This window comes from Cervus canadensis, chromosome 15, assembly GCF_019320065.1.
Source record: "Cervus canadensis isolate Bull #8, Minnesota chromosome 15, ASM1932006v1, whole genome shotgun sequence".
Classification (NCBI taxonomy): domain Eukaryota; kingdom Metazoa; phylum Chordata; class Mammalia; order Artiodactyla; family Cervidae; genus Cervus; species Cervus canadensis.
The window spans coordinates 41,552,953-41,570,573 of record NC_057400.1 but is presented as its reverse complement, the minus strand read 5'-3'; the positions used below and the strand labels follow the sequence as shown (position 1 = coordinate 41,570,573).

General features: G+C 44.7%; 1 protein-coding gene across 1 annotated transcript; it reads right to left on the bottom strand.

The window, feature by feature from the left end:
- Nucleotides 1–7,894: 7,894 nt before the first annotated feature.
- On the bottom strand, nt 7,895–17,475 carry TBR1 (T-box brain transcription factor 1). Its single transcript, XM_043487936.1, has 6 exons — nt 16,536–17,475; nt 15,768–15,922; nt 15,296–15,417; nt 14,564–14,722; nt 13,581–13,642; nt 7,895–10,514 (listed from the first exon to the last, which is right to left on the bottom strand). The coding sequence occupies exons 1-6, from the start codon at nt 17,225–17,227 to the stop codon at nt 9,656–9,658; spliced, it is 2,049 nt and encodes a 682-aa protein (XP_043343871.1). The 5' UTR covers nt 17,228–17,475; the 3' UTR covers nt 7,895–9,655.
- Nucleotides 17,476–17,621: the final 146 nt, after the last annotated feature.

Below are 17,621 nucleotides of genomic sequence, written 5' to 3'. Positions count from 1 at the left end.
TTTACTAGGTCATAGCCAAAATGTCTTTCCAACGAAGTTGAACATAAAAGAAAAAATATCAGAGTGTTGAATGTGGTAAAGGAAAATGTTTTGTGAAACTTGTGTGAGTACTTATTTATTACTATGGTGATGGTTTAGTCGCCAAGTCACGTTGACTCTAGTGACTCCATGGACTATGGCCCTCCAGGCTTCTCTGTCCATGGGATTTTCCAGGCAAGAATATTGGAGGGAGTTGCCATTTCCTACTGCAGGATATCTTCACAACCCAGGGATGAAACCAGGGTCTCCTGAACTGCAGGCAGATTCTTTACCTACTGAGCCACCAGGGAAGACCCATTTATTATTGTGACTCACAGTTTAAAAACTCTAAAGTCACTGCTCTAGAGATTGTTCTACTGTAGCTTAGAACATGTGAACCCAAACTGCATAGAAAATCAGAGGTCCACAAAAAAGCAAAGTTCTTTATATAACTGGAAGATAGTTATAGATTTGCTTATCACTTCATTTTACAAATGAGGATACTGAAAATCATAAAAATAAAATGTCTTGTGTCCGGTGTTTTCTACCGTACCTTAAAAGTCAAGTTCCTCTGAAACCTATATTTACAAAACAAATTTAAGGCAGGTATTTCACATACTAAATTGCCTTGGCAACAACTACAGATTTTCAGTCATATTATGCGAACATTCCATGGATATGGTGACATTCACGCAAACTTTGTACTCAAATGGAAAGTATACTGTGTGCAAATTAAGTAATAAATTTAAAGGCTCTTGACTCTAGTGCTCAGAGGTATAGAATTATTTTCATAGATAGGAGATTATTAAGTATTCAGGCTCCAATAAGAGATCCTCAAAAAAGCACACAATTATGACAGTATCTAGGACTGCAGGATGAAAGGACTGTCAGAAATTCCCACTCACTATTCTCGATTTTATGTTCTTGTTCTCTAGTTTCATTATGGTGTCATACACAGACACACAGACTAACACGTTTATATTTTTGAAGATTACTGTAAAGAATCTGTAAAAAGAATTGAAAATGAAATTAAAAATCTATGTAACTTTAAACTCTGGAGCAAAGAGTTTCCTAAAAAGTGGTGATGCAAGTAGAACTGTTTCTCATGATCTATGAGGCCTGAACCTCTTCGGTTTGGTACTTTATTTCTTTTAACTATGCAAAGAAAGGGCTGATGGTGATGTCATTAATAAGATATAGTACACATAGTTGTATAGCCATTTTTTAAAAAAAGCCTTCCTCAATGGTTCTGGTACATACACTTCACGTTCCCATCTCCTTAATGGGTTATGTTAATATTAACTGAGAAAAATTAAATCTTTTAAATACACTTTAATCTTCATCACATTCAACTTAAAGGCAAGAGAACATGAGTCTATATCAGGTGGTTCAAGGAAGGACAAATAGAAAGATTTAGAATGTCAATTAAAATGTATCAGGCTACATGAAATAAGAAACCATTAAGTAGGTGAAGGTTATTGGGCAATGGGTGGAAGGTATATATTAGGAAAACTAGTACCAGATCTTTTTCCCACCTCATTCTGCCATAACACATGTCTAGCAAGTTTCCTTACAAGAGGTATTTGAGGGCACATCCTGTGAAGAGCAAACCTATAGAAACCTAGGAACTGCATAAATAAACAAGCAAGCATTGAGACCCATGAAAGAAAAGCTGGAGGAAGGAAGGGAAAGTGAGGGAGTTGCAGAATCTGTGATTCTGAATCACCCAAAGGGCTAATTATGATTTTTAAACAGCTAAGACAATAAAGATTAGTCTGTAACAAGGTCATTACATTTGGTTAAGGGCACACTGCTAAATGTAGTAAGAAAGATTTTAATGTCTGTGCAAATGAGGAAGCTGAATTGAAAAGGATCAAAGAAAGCATTGAAAGATGGGTCTGAAGTACAAAAGAAAGCAGGGGAAAATGGAGTGCCTCACATAGCTAAGAATGTCAAGATAAAGAACACAGAAATACCAATATAAAAAAATATTGTCCTTTCACAAAAAAGCCCAGATAATAAAGTGAATACTGAGAGAAGTGATTAGAAATAGACAATAACGCACAAAATTTAAAAAAAAAAAACCAATGAGGGAGAAGTTAAATAAAAAGACAAATTGCATCTGATATTTATCCTGAAAACTTCACAACTGCTTTTGGGGAAAGCATAAAAATTCTGATCTGAAATAAACTAACTGATGAATCAGGCAGAGATTTTATCAAGATTCAGGTTTAGGGTGGTAGTGTGAGAAGGAAGAGTAAGTTTTTTAAAAAAGTTGTTGGCAAGAGAGTCAACAAGGGCAAAATGAGTGTCAGAAAGACAGCAGAGTTGGAGGAGGAAAGAACAAATTTGTTGAGGAGGAAGTCAGTACGTTTCTTTGACTTTCTTCACAGGAACAAAGCAGAATGTGAGTATAAATTAAGAGTCAATCCCAAAGGTAAGTGAGCTCTAAAAATTACTTAGAATGCAGTCATTAATATATATATATATACACATAGATATATATTATACACATATATACATAGCAAATCAAGACAGAGGTAGGAAAAAGTTTCATTTGAACAAAATATATAGCATTCTGTGGCAGGTAAACTGTGAAAGGAAAGGGTAAGTCCTAATTGCAGCTTCTATTTTCTCAGGATGGTGCTGAGTAGTAAACATTGCTATTATCTGACAAAATTACATCCAAAATCATAAAATTTTTGGTAATAAACAAATCAGGCTATAAAAGTACTAACCACCTTTGAAACATTTTTTATTTGAAATAACAGTTTCACCTTTTGTAAATTCCTGAGTGAGCTATTCAAAATAAAGAAATCTATATAATAACTGAGATGGTCTCATAAAATATCACTGATGATTGCAGATGGCCTAAACTGAATCTATATAACATGTATTTCATCCACTGAAGTTCAAGGATGTTAAAATATATATGTGATAGCTTAATACTGTAAACAGAAAGATTAAACTATTAAGAAGTTATAATTACACAGAATAGTCTAAATTTGACTATATTACAAAGTGGGAGAGATGATTTTGCTAATTTGTTTAAGATACAAAGAAAAGAGCTCCCAATGCAGAGTGAGAAAAACATCCTGGAGCCTATAAAGAATAACCTTTTGTTGATAGAAGATGGCAAATGTTTGAATGCTCGCAAGTGTGCATACCGCTATTCAAAAAGGATATTTAAAACACACAAACACAGTTCAGACACACATATCTGAAACACTAGTTCCTTCTATCAACTTTCAAAGGCTGCCTTACTTGTACCCACAAATGGCAGCCCAGTAGGCAGTGACATCAGACCTAGAAATGATGTGGCCTGTACAGAATGCAGTGAAGTGCAGTGCTCTACTTGTTTGCAATAGTTTTATTTTTCGACTAGTTTTTATCACACTTGGCATGAACAAGGGAACATGTGCTTTGCTAAATTTGAACTTTTAAGATGAGACTGAATTAACCGAGAACCAAAAAATTGCTTCTGAATTATCCTAAGATTGAAAAATGCCTTCGCCTTCATACTAGGAATGACAAAATAAAAGACAAATACATCTTAAAAGTTGAAATGTGAGCTAGGAAGATCCTTTCAATCAGAAAGTTCCATTAATTTGCCATTTCTTGAAACTTAAGTGTGTATCTGAATACATATATCACACACATATGTAAGACATGTTTTTGTTGTTATTATTTAGTCACTAAGTCATGTCCAACTCTTTTGCAACCCCATGGACTGTAGCCCACTAAGCTTCTCTGTCCATGGGATTTCCCAGGCAAGACATACATATACTAAATAGGTATAACGCTTGCCCCAAAACTTAATCTTATATTTTTTCCTACTAGTAGTTGAACAAAATAACTATATTAGCTAAAATAACCAGAGATATAGCCCTAGAGATGCTCTCCCTTCATAAATTCCCTCTTCCTCCTCAAAAGGTTTGCCAAGATATACAAGTATAAATGATTTATATATATAATGAGTACCTTGTCATGTAGGTATTTTCAGAGTTAAAATCCAAAATAATTTTAATATAAAATTCCATTTATAAATCACAGCATATGTTTATAAGGAATCTAGTGATAAGTAATAGGTCAAACAACCTGAAAGAATCAGCTTGTGGTACAAGCTTCATCGCATTAATAATGTCACAGTTTGTATGTTTATTAAATTAAATATTACCAGCAAGGGTCTTCTAAATGCCATGTCCCTAATACTAGATCACATATTTATTTCAGAGTTAGCATAGTAAGAGGGGGAGCTATCACTAGAAGGTCTATTAAGCCATGGGCTTTTTTTTTTTTCATTGCTTTAATGGAACTATTCAAATCAAATTTTTCACGCTATGCCTTGAACACCGCTGCAAACCATACTGTGGGTGTAAAATACATGCAAGGCAGATATAATCATCTCAGATGAGACCAGTGACTTGTACACCATCAAGTTTACTTTATTGTGAAAGCAGTGGGGTTTTCTTTCAAGAGAATATATTTTTAAATATGCTGCAACCTAATTTACAAGCTGAAGACCAGAACCAGGAAGACACAAATCTCAAAGCAACAGAATTAAACCAAGTATAATGCAATGTCTAAAATCCTGCCTACTTTGTCTCTGTCTTCCTTGAGAAATGTATCTTGTTCTGGCAAAAGAAAATCTAACTGCCCAAAAGTAAATCTTGCACTCAGATTGTAAATTCAACAAATCATACAGATTCAACTTGCTTAAAAATTCTCAGCCACCTTTTAAAAGATTGATCCTACAGATAATACGAAGAACACTTACTCTTTAAAATATTAAAATTAACCAAGCAATTGCCCACACACCAGAGTAAATTAAATATCTTAAAAATCGAATGCTTATCCTTGGTCTTTAAAGCTGCTAACTTCTTCAAAGCAAGTTTTTTTGTTTTTTTAATTCTAAAAATAAAAATAATTGTTACTGTTTCCTTTGGGGGACCTAGACTGGTCTGTTTTCACACAAGATCATAAGCTCTGTGGTTTTTCCCATCTCCATGGCTAAAACATATACATAATAAAAGAACTCATATACAGACAGAAAAGGTGCTGTACCAGAGGACAAGCAGAGTATTTTATAAAATCACTATAGACACAAATACCTTGCCCAAATATTGCTACAATGCATTTTAAATTCTCCAGGAATGTAACGACCTCTATTTAAAAGGCTTTTTTTCCCAAGCCTGCACCCTAAACAGAAAGTACAACATTCCTGAAGGCTTCAGTACTAAAAGAATAGATACTTAACATCACACACACACAAAAAAAAGTGGGTCATAAGTAAACCAGTTTTAACAGCAGGATTTATAAGAAAATGTAAGCGCAGGAGGGAAGAAGGTTCATAAAGTTCTCTGTAGACCCTAAATTACATTTTAAGAGCTTGGAGAATGTTAAGTCAGTCCTAGAGTCAGAAACCGACCTGATTTTTTTTTTAAGCAAACCCAGTAAATTTCCCCTAGGCCTAAAAAGGCTTCCATGTCCTAAACCCTAGTAGGTTGCCTGGCTTGGTTCTGGCGGAGCCACAAGCGCAGGAGGGCCGCACCCAAGGCTAGAGGCGAGGCCGGGAGCCACGCTGGACCAGGCTCTTGAAGGAACCGGAGAACCGCCTGGATTCCGGGTCTGGACCTTCGCTGGGCCCCCTGTCTAGACCCCCGGCCTGGATCCCTATCTGGACTCGCGGCCTGGAACCCGCGGCCGGAACAGCCAGAAGAGAGCAGCGCGCCCACCCAACGGCGAAGCCAGAGAGCCTGGGCCCAGGCTCAGCTGCTGGCCCAGGCCTTCGGAGCCGCCGCACTGCCGGCCGAGCTCGTGCGGACGTCCGTCCCCGCCGGCCTGGGCTCCCGGATGCACTCGGTCACAGCGCGCTCAGTGCCCGCCAGTCGGCCGCCCTGACCCCGCGGCTTCGGCCCCAAGGTGAGGCACCTAGGGCGCAGCATCTCCGGGCTCCAGCGGCGCCGGCCCGCCGCGCTCGGCCCCAAGCTGCTGGTGGGCAAGGAGTTAAGATGGCGCGCGACGCGAGTGGCGGGAAGGCTTGAGCCAGAAGAAAGAGCCGCACGCTCGTCTTTTTTTCTTCCTTTCTCTTTTTGAAAAGCCACTTTTGAAAACAGAAAATCTGCAGTTTACGGGGAGGATTCGTCATCCTTCTCCGTCCCTACCCTGACTCCTACCCTCAGGGAGATAAAAAGGCAACTCGAAATCTAACCCGGGACGCGAACTCTGGTTCCCGCAGGCCCTCCCCCAAAACACTCCCATTTCCTTGAAACAGCAGCAGCTTCTCAGACACACTGACAGTGTCACTTCACCAGACACCCAAGACTCTTTGGAAGCCAGGAGAAACGATCATGCTTGAAAGGGACAGGAAAGCACACTGCCTCAGAGAGGAGCGCGGAGCTGCAAATTTACCTCACGCTGACTCAGTCCACACAGCAGATGGTGCAGAGCTGCAAGGGAAACGACCTCCCCAATTTTTTTAAGTGCTTCCTAATAGCAGCTAAGTGCGTCTTTCAGTACAAGGCACTACGTTCCTGTGAAATCTATCCTCGGCTTCTAAGAGCTTCGTTTCCGCACATGACACCGACTCCTTTTCTCGTGGTGACTCTGGCCCGAGGGCGGCGGGCCTGGCCCGGAGCCGCGCTCCGACCCCCAGGCTCACCCCCCGGAACTCTTAGCAGCTCCGCAGCCCCTCGCCCTCGGCCTGGGCGCCCCCGGGCCTCCCGGCTGCACGTGCGCCTCCTGCTCGCTGGCACCGAGGTCGCAGGAGCGCCGGGCCAGGGGATGATTACAAGAATACACCGCGCCACCTCACTCGCCACGCAGGCCCCCTGTTCTGTACTTTTTGTCCTCTTGTTTAGTTCTTAGGTGTGATCCGGGAGAAACAAACACAAAGGAAAATCAGTCATCGCATTTCTATGTGGCAGACAAAACTCGGCGGAACGCCGTCTAGTGGCCAGATTACCCAAGGAAGGCAAATCGGTTTTGTTCTCCCCTCCAATTTTCATTTTAATTGGTACTTTGAAGCCTCTTTACATCTGTCAAATTGCAAAGGACCATCTCTGGATGGTGGTAAATTTCGCCCCATAACCTGAGACTGGCCTAGGCCAAACAAGAATGCTGGACCATTTTCCACCTTTCTTGGATCTCCTTTCTCTGGAGACAAAAGTAAAAGAGAGCTCTGTGGACCCCTTGACTAAGACGCAATTAGCCCCCTCCCAGCTGGAATATCCACATTCTGCATTTTTTCTCAAGGGATGGGGACCTGGCTTGGGCAGGATGGGCGCAGGAAATCCACTGTAGAAGAAATGGAGTGGTGCTCCACAGATACCTCCTAAAGCAAGTTTTAAGCTCAGTGGTTAAATATCGACCTTTCATGAGTTTGCTCTATGAGTACTTTCCCCACTCCAACCCCTCCCTATCCCCCCAAAATAATCCACTCAAGAAATGTAGGCCATTCTGTTTTCATTTACGGATTCACCACTCAACTCCAAGGCCTTGTACTTAAAGACCAGAATTTTCAACATCTGACTAAAGCTGCGGTCAACAGCCTATTTTGACAAGCATTTAAATTACACTCTTCTCTTGCCCAAAGCCTCCCTCTTGACTTTGTGAAATTTCAAGAAATACTTAATATCTTATTAAAGACCCTCCATTTCCTGCTCATGTTATTTCCTACTTACAGATATAAGGAAGCATGTACATTTTCCTGAAGGAAAAAAAAAAAAAAAACGAGTGTAACAAAGTGAACTCGACTCACAGGGAACTAAGTAGTTGTAAATAAGACAGAGAAAAGTAATTACTGGTAGTGGTATATTAACAAATTTAAGAGGAAAATGGGATGTAGTTCCCACTACACAGAATGCCCCATATTGGAGTAGAGACAGGCTATTCTTCCTCAGCCCTTAAAAATAATCACCTCTAATTAAATTTTCAAACTGTAAACTGCTTTCAAACACCATAGAGTTTTACCAGATTTATTGTACTTGTTATACACAGACGATACAAACGAGCAAAAAACAAAACGTTTCTCAATGGAGTGTGTCCTTGTATAAATTATTCAGTTCACAGACAAAACGAAACAAATATAAAAATCACAACATTAGATTTACAGAAGAGCCAAAATATACACACGTTTAGACCCTGAATTCCTATTAGGAAAAAAAAATCCCCCCAATGGACTGGAATCTAGATTGAGTATTGTGTATGATGCATATTTCACATTAATTTTAAAATACAAAAAAAAAAGTATAGGTTTGCTACACAACATTAGAAATTCTACTAATCTATTTTCAGGGGGATCAGTGCTCCTTATCAAATATAACAAGACTTAGAGGGGGGAATAAACAGTCTTACTTGCATTAATGCTAGTGTTTTCCCAAGGAAGTCAAATTTCAGCTGTTTCTAGGTGGCGGGGAAATCATTTTCAAAACTAAAATGCAGTAAAATATACAACTCACACAATTCATCTTCACTAGACTACACTATAGTTAACCAACAATTCAGTCATCTATATCATTAGTAGAATATTCATTACAAAGATTTACAGCATATAAAGGTGGAGGGGGGAACTGAAAGATATTCAGAAACAGTTTGTCAGCATATTTGGCACCTGCACAGACCAGTAATGGATTTGGCACTTTGGGGAAAAACAAATAAGGCAAAATAATATTGCTGATGTCGAGCTATTCTATTTAGAAGGAAGGGGGAAAAAACATGTAACTCGTTAACTTTGCTTTGCAGGCATCATGCCACTTAATCGACTTGCCTATGAACAGACACCTATCCTTTACAGGTGTTTGGTCAGATTCTCCTTAGCTATTTGTGTGCAGTAGGGCACAGGGTAGTTATTTCATGCAGTGAATTGAGGAGAAGTGAGAAACTCTTCATTATCTAGTCTTTCGAGTTTCCAGAGCCTCTTAGAATACTGTTAATAATCTCACAAGAAAACATTTTTCAGGGGCGGGGGGAGTTGGAGAAAAAGGAAAAGAAATGAATGAGAAAGTTTAAGCGTGAACTGGTTTTGTGCCTTGACAATGTGAATAAAAACTAGCCATTCGTTACAATAAATTAACACTATATACAGTCATTTCACAGGCTTTGTTCCACTAGAATTATTAACATCCCTACCATCCATCCATCCATCCACTCGGGGATAAGAAAGGACGCGCTGGGAGGGTCCAGGTTCTACAGTCAACATCCTACGGTTAATGGGGAGGCCGAGACTTGGCGGGTCGGAATCGCTGCTGCCTGACAGGACTGCCCAGGTCTCCTAAAGGTGAAGAGTTTCATGTGGAGAAAGACAAGGAGAGGGTGAGAAAAAGACGAGGGGAGGGAAACCGTCAGGATAACTTCACAGAAGGAGAGTTAAGTAGGCAAACCGAAAAGGTTTATAGCCAAGTTGAAGGTCGGTGCGCTAACTGCAGAAACTGCTGTGCAAAAAAAAAAAGAAGAAGAAGAAGGTTAAAATCACACTCAGGAGACCTGTACTAATTCGCTGCAGACGGCGTTCGAGGGTCAAATAAACTGAGGGAGTGCGCGAGGTGGGGCGTGAGCAGGAGGCGCAGGGGGAGAAGCGCGAGGGGCCGGCAGGGGCCGGGCCGCGGCGGGGCGCGGGGCCGGGGCGGGCAGGGCCGGCCTAGCTGTGTGAGTAGAAGCCATAGTAGCCGCCTATGTCCTTGGCGCAGTTCTTCTCGCAGTCCCGCTGGGCCAGCACCTCGCTCTTGAGCGGGGACGAGCTCTCGGACACCGGCGTGTCGGCGGGCGAGATCCGCCTCCGTTTGGCCTGCTCGTAAATCCCCGAGTCGCTCGAGTCGATGGACTTGATAGAGGAGGGCGTCTCGATCCAGCTGGAGTCGGACAGGTCCTTGGGCTTGGCGTCCTCGGCGGCGCCCGGCGGCAGCGGCGAGCGCTCGGCGGCCAGGCCCTCGGCCTCCTCGCCCAGGTAGGGGTTGGCGCCGGCCATGCGCGCGGCGGCCGCGGCGCTGTTGGGCCAGCAGGGCAGCACCGAGCCCGACTTGGCGCCGCAGTACTGCGGTGGGCTGCGCGCGCCCCAGCCCGACGGGTCGGCGTAGTAGCCGAGCGGGCGGCCCGTGCAGCCAGCCGCCTGCAGCGGCAGCGCCTTCACGCCCGCCGCCGCGTACGAGAGCAGCGTGGCCGCGTTGCCCGCGAAGTCCGTGGCCGTGTCGTAGGCCGAGGCGGCGAAGTCCAGCCGGTTGTTGGCCGGAGTCACAAACCAGCGCTGCGGCGACGGCGCGCCCGGGTCCTCGGCCTGCTGCGGCGACAGCAGCCCGTTGGTGTGCGGCACGCTGCGGTCCGTGCCCGGCCCGGGGCCGGCGCCCGCGCCCGGGTGGAAACGGGCCTTGGCGTAGTTGCTCACGAACTGGTCCTGCAGGAAAGAGCCGGCCATGGCGTAGCGGGCCCCGGGCACGATCTGCGAGCGCGGGGAGTCGTTGGGCGAGGGGGTCAGGCGGTCCATGTCGCAGCCGGTGTAGATCCTGCGAGGGAGGGAGAGAGAGAGAACCGAAGGGTGGCGCAAGGTCCTTTCGGGGGCGCTAAAGAGAAGACCACCCCTGGTCGCCCACCCCCACACGCTCCACGTGTAACCTGCCGTCCAGGATAAAGACAGACAAAAGGTCACAGACTTGCATCCTCTCCAAAATAAACCGTGAAATTATAAAGGAACCGATTTGTCCATTCAGGGACCTAAAGCTGATACAGATGAAGAGGAAGGCTTCCCTCCTCTCTTGCGCTCTCTCACCAAGTGCACAGAGGGCCGAGAGAAGAGCACGGGCAGGGGATGCTCACCCACTTCTCCAATATATGTGCACAGATGAGGCAGATCTGCCCAGGGGCTCAGGTGGCATTTGCCCAGTGGGCCTTTCTTCTGCGGTGAGAGTTTCTGAGTGAAATTTCTAAACCGGTTACCCACTCCACCCTTTTAAGACCACTTTCTGCCATCTGACACACACGCGGGGTCCCCCCTGGTACTGAGCATCAGATTGGCCTTGGACAGTCTTCTGAGATCCGAGCGTTACTGCTGGAAGCCTCCATGGTACTTACTGTCTATTGTTTTCCCCTGTGTGTTCCTTTAACCATCCCCCTCAACCATACAAACTAGAATTACTACGTGGAAATAAAATCATCAATCAATAAAATTATTTTACAAAGGAAAATTATTCTTTGAGCTTATCTCCCCAGCTTTTGACTTGTTACTGGTTTAAAAAAGGGGAAAAATGTGGGCAAACTCTTAAAAGTACAATTATCAACCTCCACCAAGAATCTCCCACTGGTAACAGCTCATCCTTATACAACTTGACTATGTTCCAGGCACCCTTGTCTAGGGCTGTACAGATCATTATTTAACCATCACAATTTTCCAAGTTAGGTACCATTATTATCCTACCTTACAGATGAAGACTGAGTCAAAGGAAAGTTAAATAACTTGCCCAACCACAGGCAGTGATTGTGTTACTGGGAATTACCTTAGATAAGATAATCAAAGGTTCACTCTAGGCCCCACAGGGGCCTATAAGATCCCATTAGAATTGAGAAGGAACCAGAGACTGGATCAAGATTGGTAGACGTTATTTTCTCATACACATCACACACATGCCTCCCTTTTTTAGCTCACACATGAATGTTTTAATCTTTAAGCAACAGACTGTTTTGAAAGAGAGCCTCAGTCTTGTAAGACCTCAATACTTTGGGGAGGAGATTCCCTAGTGAGTGGCCAAGCAAACACCCTGGTCCCCCTGAACTCTTTTCCGTTTCTCCAAAAGTGAGCCAGGCCCAAATAACCAACGTAAGGTGGAAAGAGAGACAGTGTCAAAAACCATTCTACTCTAAGCCATAAATCTCTAAGATAGCCATTTGTATAGCTAAAGAAGCTTTTTATGATAAATATATAGTGATTCAAGAATCAAACGGAAGTAGCTTTTCCAACAGAAGTCAACCAGAAGAGGGACAGATGAGGGTTATGCTGTGGCTGCTCGGATACAGTTTGCTGACTGAACAAAATTTCCCTCTTGAAACTTAATTCAAGTCTCAAATAAGAACAAGTAGAGGGAGGCAGGAAGGGAACATAACCAGCAAGGTGCAAATATCTTCTCTGTTTACCACCACAATATTTTTAAAAGGAAAAGAAAAAAAAAAACAACCTGCAAAAGATACAGTTTATATGCCCATCCAGGTCCCAACCCACTTGGGATTACCGAATTGATTTGTGCAAAATAAAATGCTTTGGAACAGATGTTCACAGCAGAATTAAAAGCTCAAAATCTACAAGACCCCCCCTAGTACAGAGACCAGTATCTCTGGTCTCCTGGGCCACACGCTTTCCACCGTGCTGAGCCCACCTTTTTAGATTGTGAAGAAGGACTAGAGTAGCCAAGTTTTTCTTTTTTTCTTTTTTTTCCTGGGGAATCATACTGATGAGGCTTGCTTCCTTTGGATCACTTTTGAGGGATACACTTGACAGTTACAGTGTATAACTGTACAGTTATAGTGTATAATTGTTGATGATTCTCTTCAATTTGTTATAAAAAATATCAGGAGGAAAGTTTGGTATCTACCTGGAGAGAGCCACTTGTCTCCTCCACAAATTTAATCTATTCCTAATCAAAGATAGCTTCAACTCTGTAGTTCTAGCCCCAGCACTTAATGCAAGCCATGAAATTAAAATTAATGTATCCTTTCCTTCTATGGTCAGAGAAAAGTGAAGGGATCCCCACAGTCCAGAGTTAGATCTTGCCATATAACTCTTTGTGAACTCCTCAGCACTGTACCTGGGCTCTGAGCAAGAGAATGCCAGAACAAGCCCAGGAAGGGTTCAGTTTACACCTACTGTGGCCCCCAGAGGACAGCATTTTGATAGACAAGAAATGGAGATAGGTAAGGGAGGCCTGGAGAAAAGGAAATCAGCACATTTAATTAAAACACACCTAGATACAAATGATAAAAGAGGAAATATTTTTCTTTCAAAGCACAAATAATACACTGCAACAGCACCTGGGTCCTTCCCAAAGCCTGAAATGACTGCACCATCAGCTGTGCTCGTGAACTTGCCTGTAGTGGGTGCACATTTTTATTCAGTCCATGGTAAACTTGCACAGGAAAAGCTATTACACAAAACTTGGAAATGGGTAAATAAAAGTCACATATGCCAAGGAGACTGTAACAACTGCCAGAGCCACATGCACTTTCAGGCAGAATCGGGCGGTTTCAGACACAGACAATCTGAGCTGAGCATCTGCAGCACCACACACAACTCCCGCACGCGGGAACCAGGGCAGCTTCCCCAGCCAGCCAGCCCTAGGTTCCCCGCCAACAACTTTGTAATTCATATGAAAGCTAAAAATAGGTGGAGGAAACCTTTGACCCAAAACACAGAAGTACCAAGCCAGGTCACCAGAAAGAAGAGGAGCCATCAAAAAAGAAAGGGAAAACCCCGAAAACAACTGTCTTCACACTTTCTAGCTTCCAAAAGCCTTGTACAAAACAATCCACCTTTGACCCAGAGCCCAATTCCACAAATTTGAGAAGAAAGGTGCAAAACTACTTACGTATCATAATTATCCCGAAATCCTTTAGCAAAGGGGTTGTGATCTATTTTCAGTTGTGTAATCTGGAAAAGAGAAAAAAAAAATTAACTTTACTTTTTATACAGCAGATTGGGTGTTTAAGAATATGTCATCTGCCACTTTTTACAGGGGCTAAAGGCCTACAATTTCATTAAATAGCAAGGTTTCCCTAACTGAAAATTTTGAGGGCATGGGTGGAAAGAGGAAAAAAGTATGATGAAAGTTATGTTTAAATTAATGGTGACTAAAACTAAAGTATAGCTTTCCATTAGCTCTCCCATGTGTCCTAAACTGGTTCAAAATGCTCATTTTTAAAAATGCTTGTTATGTAAATGCACTTACTCAGGCAAAAATTTTTAAGGGGCACTTGAATTCATTCCTAAAAAATGTCACCTATCTTAAATGCTTCATCATATTTTTAAGTTAGTCGCTTCTGATACACAACTTGAAGAACCCACAAGTTGCATCTTGAAATCAGTTTTGATTGCAAATAAATGCATATCTTTCATTTATGATATTTTCCTGTTTTAAAAGATATTTTCCTGTTTTAAAATCAACAATAGTAAAATAAGTTTTTGCAAACTTGCAAATGAGTGCTAGGAAGCTCACTCCATAGTCCCGAGTAATTTGATTTATGTTAGTTTTTAAATCATGAATATGCGTTTCTTTCGATCACGCAGAAACTGATGTTTGAAAACTAAATCAAAATTCCCAGAGGCTCTAGAAATCCTGGTCACCTTGAAGGTGGCCCGGGTGACCCGCGTCGGAGACGAATAGGAAGAGTTTTCCCACCGGTTAGGTATACACGGAAGGTGCCCAGCAGGCCCCTGGCCCCACTCCTAAAGGCACAGCAGAGCCAGCTGTGGCGGATGTTAGTGCCCGAGCCGGGGATGGCCTCCGCTACCGCCGCGGGCCGGGGGAAGCCTGCGCCGCCCGCCGCGCGCCCAGCCCCCAGGCCTCCTTACATCGGTGTTCTGGTAGGCAGTGACGGCGATGAACTGAGTCTCGGGAAAAGTGAACGTCTGCACGCGGCCGGGCTGGCTGGTGTCCTCCGTGCCGTCCTCGTTCACTTCCACTACATGCAGGCGGGGCTGGTACTTGTGCAAGGACTGCAAAACCACCATCTGTCCGGCGGAAAGAAAGGGAAGCGCCCGGCGGCACGTTAACGCGGTCTGCCTGCAAGGGGCTGTGAGCCGCGGGCCGCGTGGAATCTGCGAGGAGCCCGCCGCCCCGGGAAACTGATCGCGGGCCTCGCCCGGCTGGTGACTGGCTGGCCGAAGCAGACCCGCCCTCGTTCCACCCGAGCATGCAACGCCCGAGCACCAGAGGAAAACCAAACCCGACCGCCCAGCCCTCAGGGCCCTTCTCCCAGTTCTCCTTTAAGGAGCAACAAAGATTTTCACAACCTGCAGATCCTGCGCACTCCCTTCTCAAATCAACCAAATATTTGTACTTGTGAAGGTTGGGAACTCAGGAATTGGGCCAGGGAGGGGGGGAGAGGGGGACAAGAACAACTTTGTAGATTGTTTAATATAATTTGGGAGGACGGAAATAGAATTTTTAAAAATCTCTTTAATGAAGCAAAGAAACGTGTCGTTCCTCATGTTAAAGTGATGAATTTGATCTTAGGCAGGAACGAGCGTGTATAAGTGAGTGTGCGTGAGAGAGAGAGAGAAGTGAGCGCTTGAGCCACTGACCTGCCCATTGTTGTTTGACGCTCCTTTGTTGTTTGTAAGTTTTAATTTTCCAAAAGAGATTTCTTGACGCATCCAGTGAGCCCCCGTGTTGGGGGAATCCGGATGCATATAGACCCGATTTCCTAGAGAAAGAGACAAGTTGTTTACATGTGCCCGGGGCACTGCCCAGTCCCAACTCCTCACCACGCAGGACACACACACACAGACACACACCCCTTATTCCACTGTAAGGCCCATTAGCTGGGGCTTTTTTAAGGCCGCGCTTTCTTCCTATTAACTGGGAATGATTAAAATAGCTTTTGCATAATCCTCCCCCTTCCCGTCGCTCAGTCTCTCCCCCATCCTCCTAGTTTCCTTTTAGAAGTCATTGGCCGATCGTTTTAAAAGTCGCTCGAGCCAGTCCACAAAGGCTTTAATTAATCATTCTCACCTAAATAAGTGTCAGGAAGACGTGTTAATTGGAAGGACTTGCCTTGCACATTGGTGTCCGCTTTGCCGCAAGGAACCCATTTGCCTCCTTGAAACCTCCAGTGATTGGGATCCGCCAAAATCACATCCACAAAAATATTGTAATGAGCCGTGGGATCGAGACCAGAAATGTTAAAACTTAAAAAAGGAAACATGCGCCTATTTAAATTAGGGAGGGGGGAGACAACAAGGGGGGGAAAAAAACATAAATGTTAAAGATTAAATGCAAGAAGCGCGGCGCCAGATAGCAAAGCAAAACTTATTCTCTCAGCATCGATGAGCGAACGTTTGCTGGATTGGAAAAAGGGTGGTGGGGGAGAAAAAGAAGAGGGACTGAAGTCTGGGAGATCGGCGAATGAACTGGAATGGGGAGTCGGCAGGTATCACTGCCCAGGTGGAAAGAGAGGTTGGCGACCCGAATCTCCACCTGTCGGTGTATCGGGCATTGATGCGTCCCTCCCATCTCCCGGCCACAGGCCAGGGCTCTCCCCCTCTCTCTCTCTCCTTTCTCCGGCCACTGACTGGCTCTCCGACCACCTTTCTAGAGCGGGGAAACCCACCCCACCCCACCCCCCGCCCCGCTCCCCAACATCACCGCGGTGGTTATACCTTCCACTTTCCGTTTTTCCAACACCAGCCAACTCTAGGACGCGCCAGAGCGCCTTCCACTCCGCTCCCGACCCCAAATCGTCGCTGCCGCGGCGGTCACAGCCCGGGTACACATGCCCCCCGGCCGCGCCTGGAGCAGCGGCAGCCAAGAATGTAGCATTACCTTCCCTGTTTGGTGATGATCATCTCCGTTTGGTGCCGGTGAAATTTCAGCCAAAGGGGCCTGTTGCAGAGGTACACCTGCGCCTTGCCGGGCACCAGCCCGGGCTGTGCGGAGGAGAACTGGTAGAACGGGGCTCCCTGGTAGGAGTGGCCGTACTGCTGCGGGTAGGGGTAGCCGGCGGTGGGGTAGCCCTGCGGTGAGGAGTTGGACAGGAGGCTGTTGTAGGCTCCGTTGGTGATGACCGGGTGGTGGGCCATGTAGCGGCTGGGGCTGCCGATGGAGAAGGCGGGGTGAGCCGGTCCGTGCTGGCCGGGGTACGGGAACATGGCACTGGGAGCAGTGGTCGCGGACTGTGGCTGGCTGGACTGAGACAGGAGGTAGCGATCCGCAGCAGAGCCATCGAAACTGTGACGAAGCTCAGAGACCCCGTCCAAGACAGGAGAGAGTTTACTTCTCTGGACGTCCCCTGGTGAGTCCTTGGAGTCAGGAAAATTGTCTGTATCTGACTGATTCGTCATCCCCCTGGTAATTTTTTTCAAAGGTGAACTTCTCTCCAGGTTGTCAGTGGTCGAGATAATGGGATGATCGTGCAAGACAAGCTCAGATCCGCCTGAATGTGGGTAGCTGCTGCTCACATTGAGAAATTTCTTGGAGAGCATGATAGAAGGAGAAAGGCAGTGCTCCAGCTGCATAGCTCTAGAACCTGAACACGCGCCCTCCTGTCCCTGGTTTTTAAAGTCCTATTTATCATAAACTAGAAATCCACAGACCCCCTCACTAGACAGAAAGCACTTCAACCAGCAAATGCTTCTCAAAGGTTTGATTTACTTTTTTTTTTTTTCCCTGGGAGAAGAGATTGGCCAATTGACACTATGCAGCAATCAGAAAAGGCTCACTTTTGATCTTGCTGCTTGTGCAGCCGATGAAACGGCTCCTGCCATTGGTTAACTGCTGACAGTAATTTAATTAGATAGACATTAATTAGGATAATCACCTGGCTCCTGGTCGCAGCGATCATGGCAAATTGAAGGGGATGATTTTATTGTTGGTTTAGGGGGGTGGGGAATGTGTGTTGGTTTTACGTGA

Excerpts from the sequence above, each read along its gene's own strand:
- TBR1 (XM_043487936.1), bottom strand. The coding sequence starts at position 17,227 with ATGCAGCTGGAGCACTGCCTTTCTCCTTCTATCATGCTCTCCAAGAAA. Across the intron at positions 15,923-16,535 it reads ATCATCACCAAACAGGGAAG|GCGCATGTTTCCTTTTTTAA; the intron begins GTAATGCTACAT and ends TAATTTAAATAG. Across the intron at positions 10,515-13,580 it reads TTTCGGGATAATTATGATAC|GATCTACACCGGCTGCGACA; the intron begins GTAAGTAGTTTT and ends CCTCCCTCGCAG.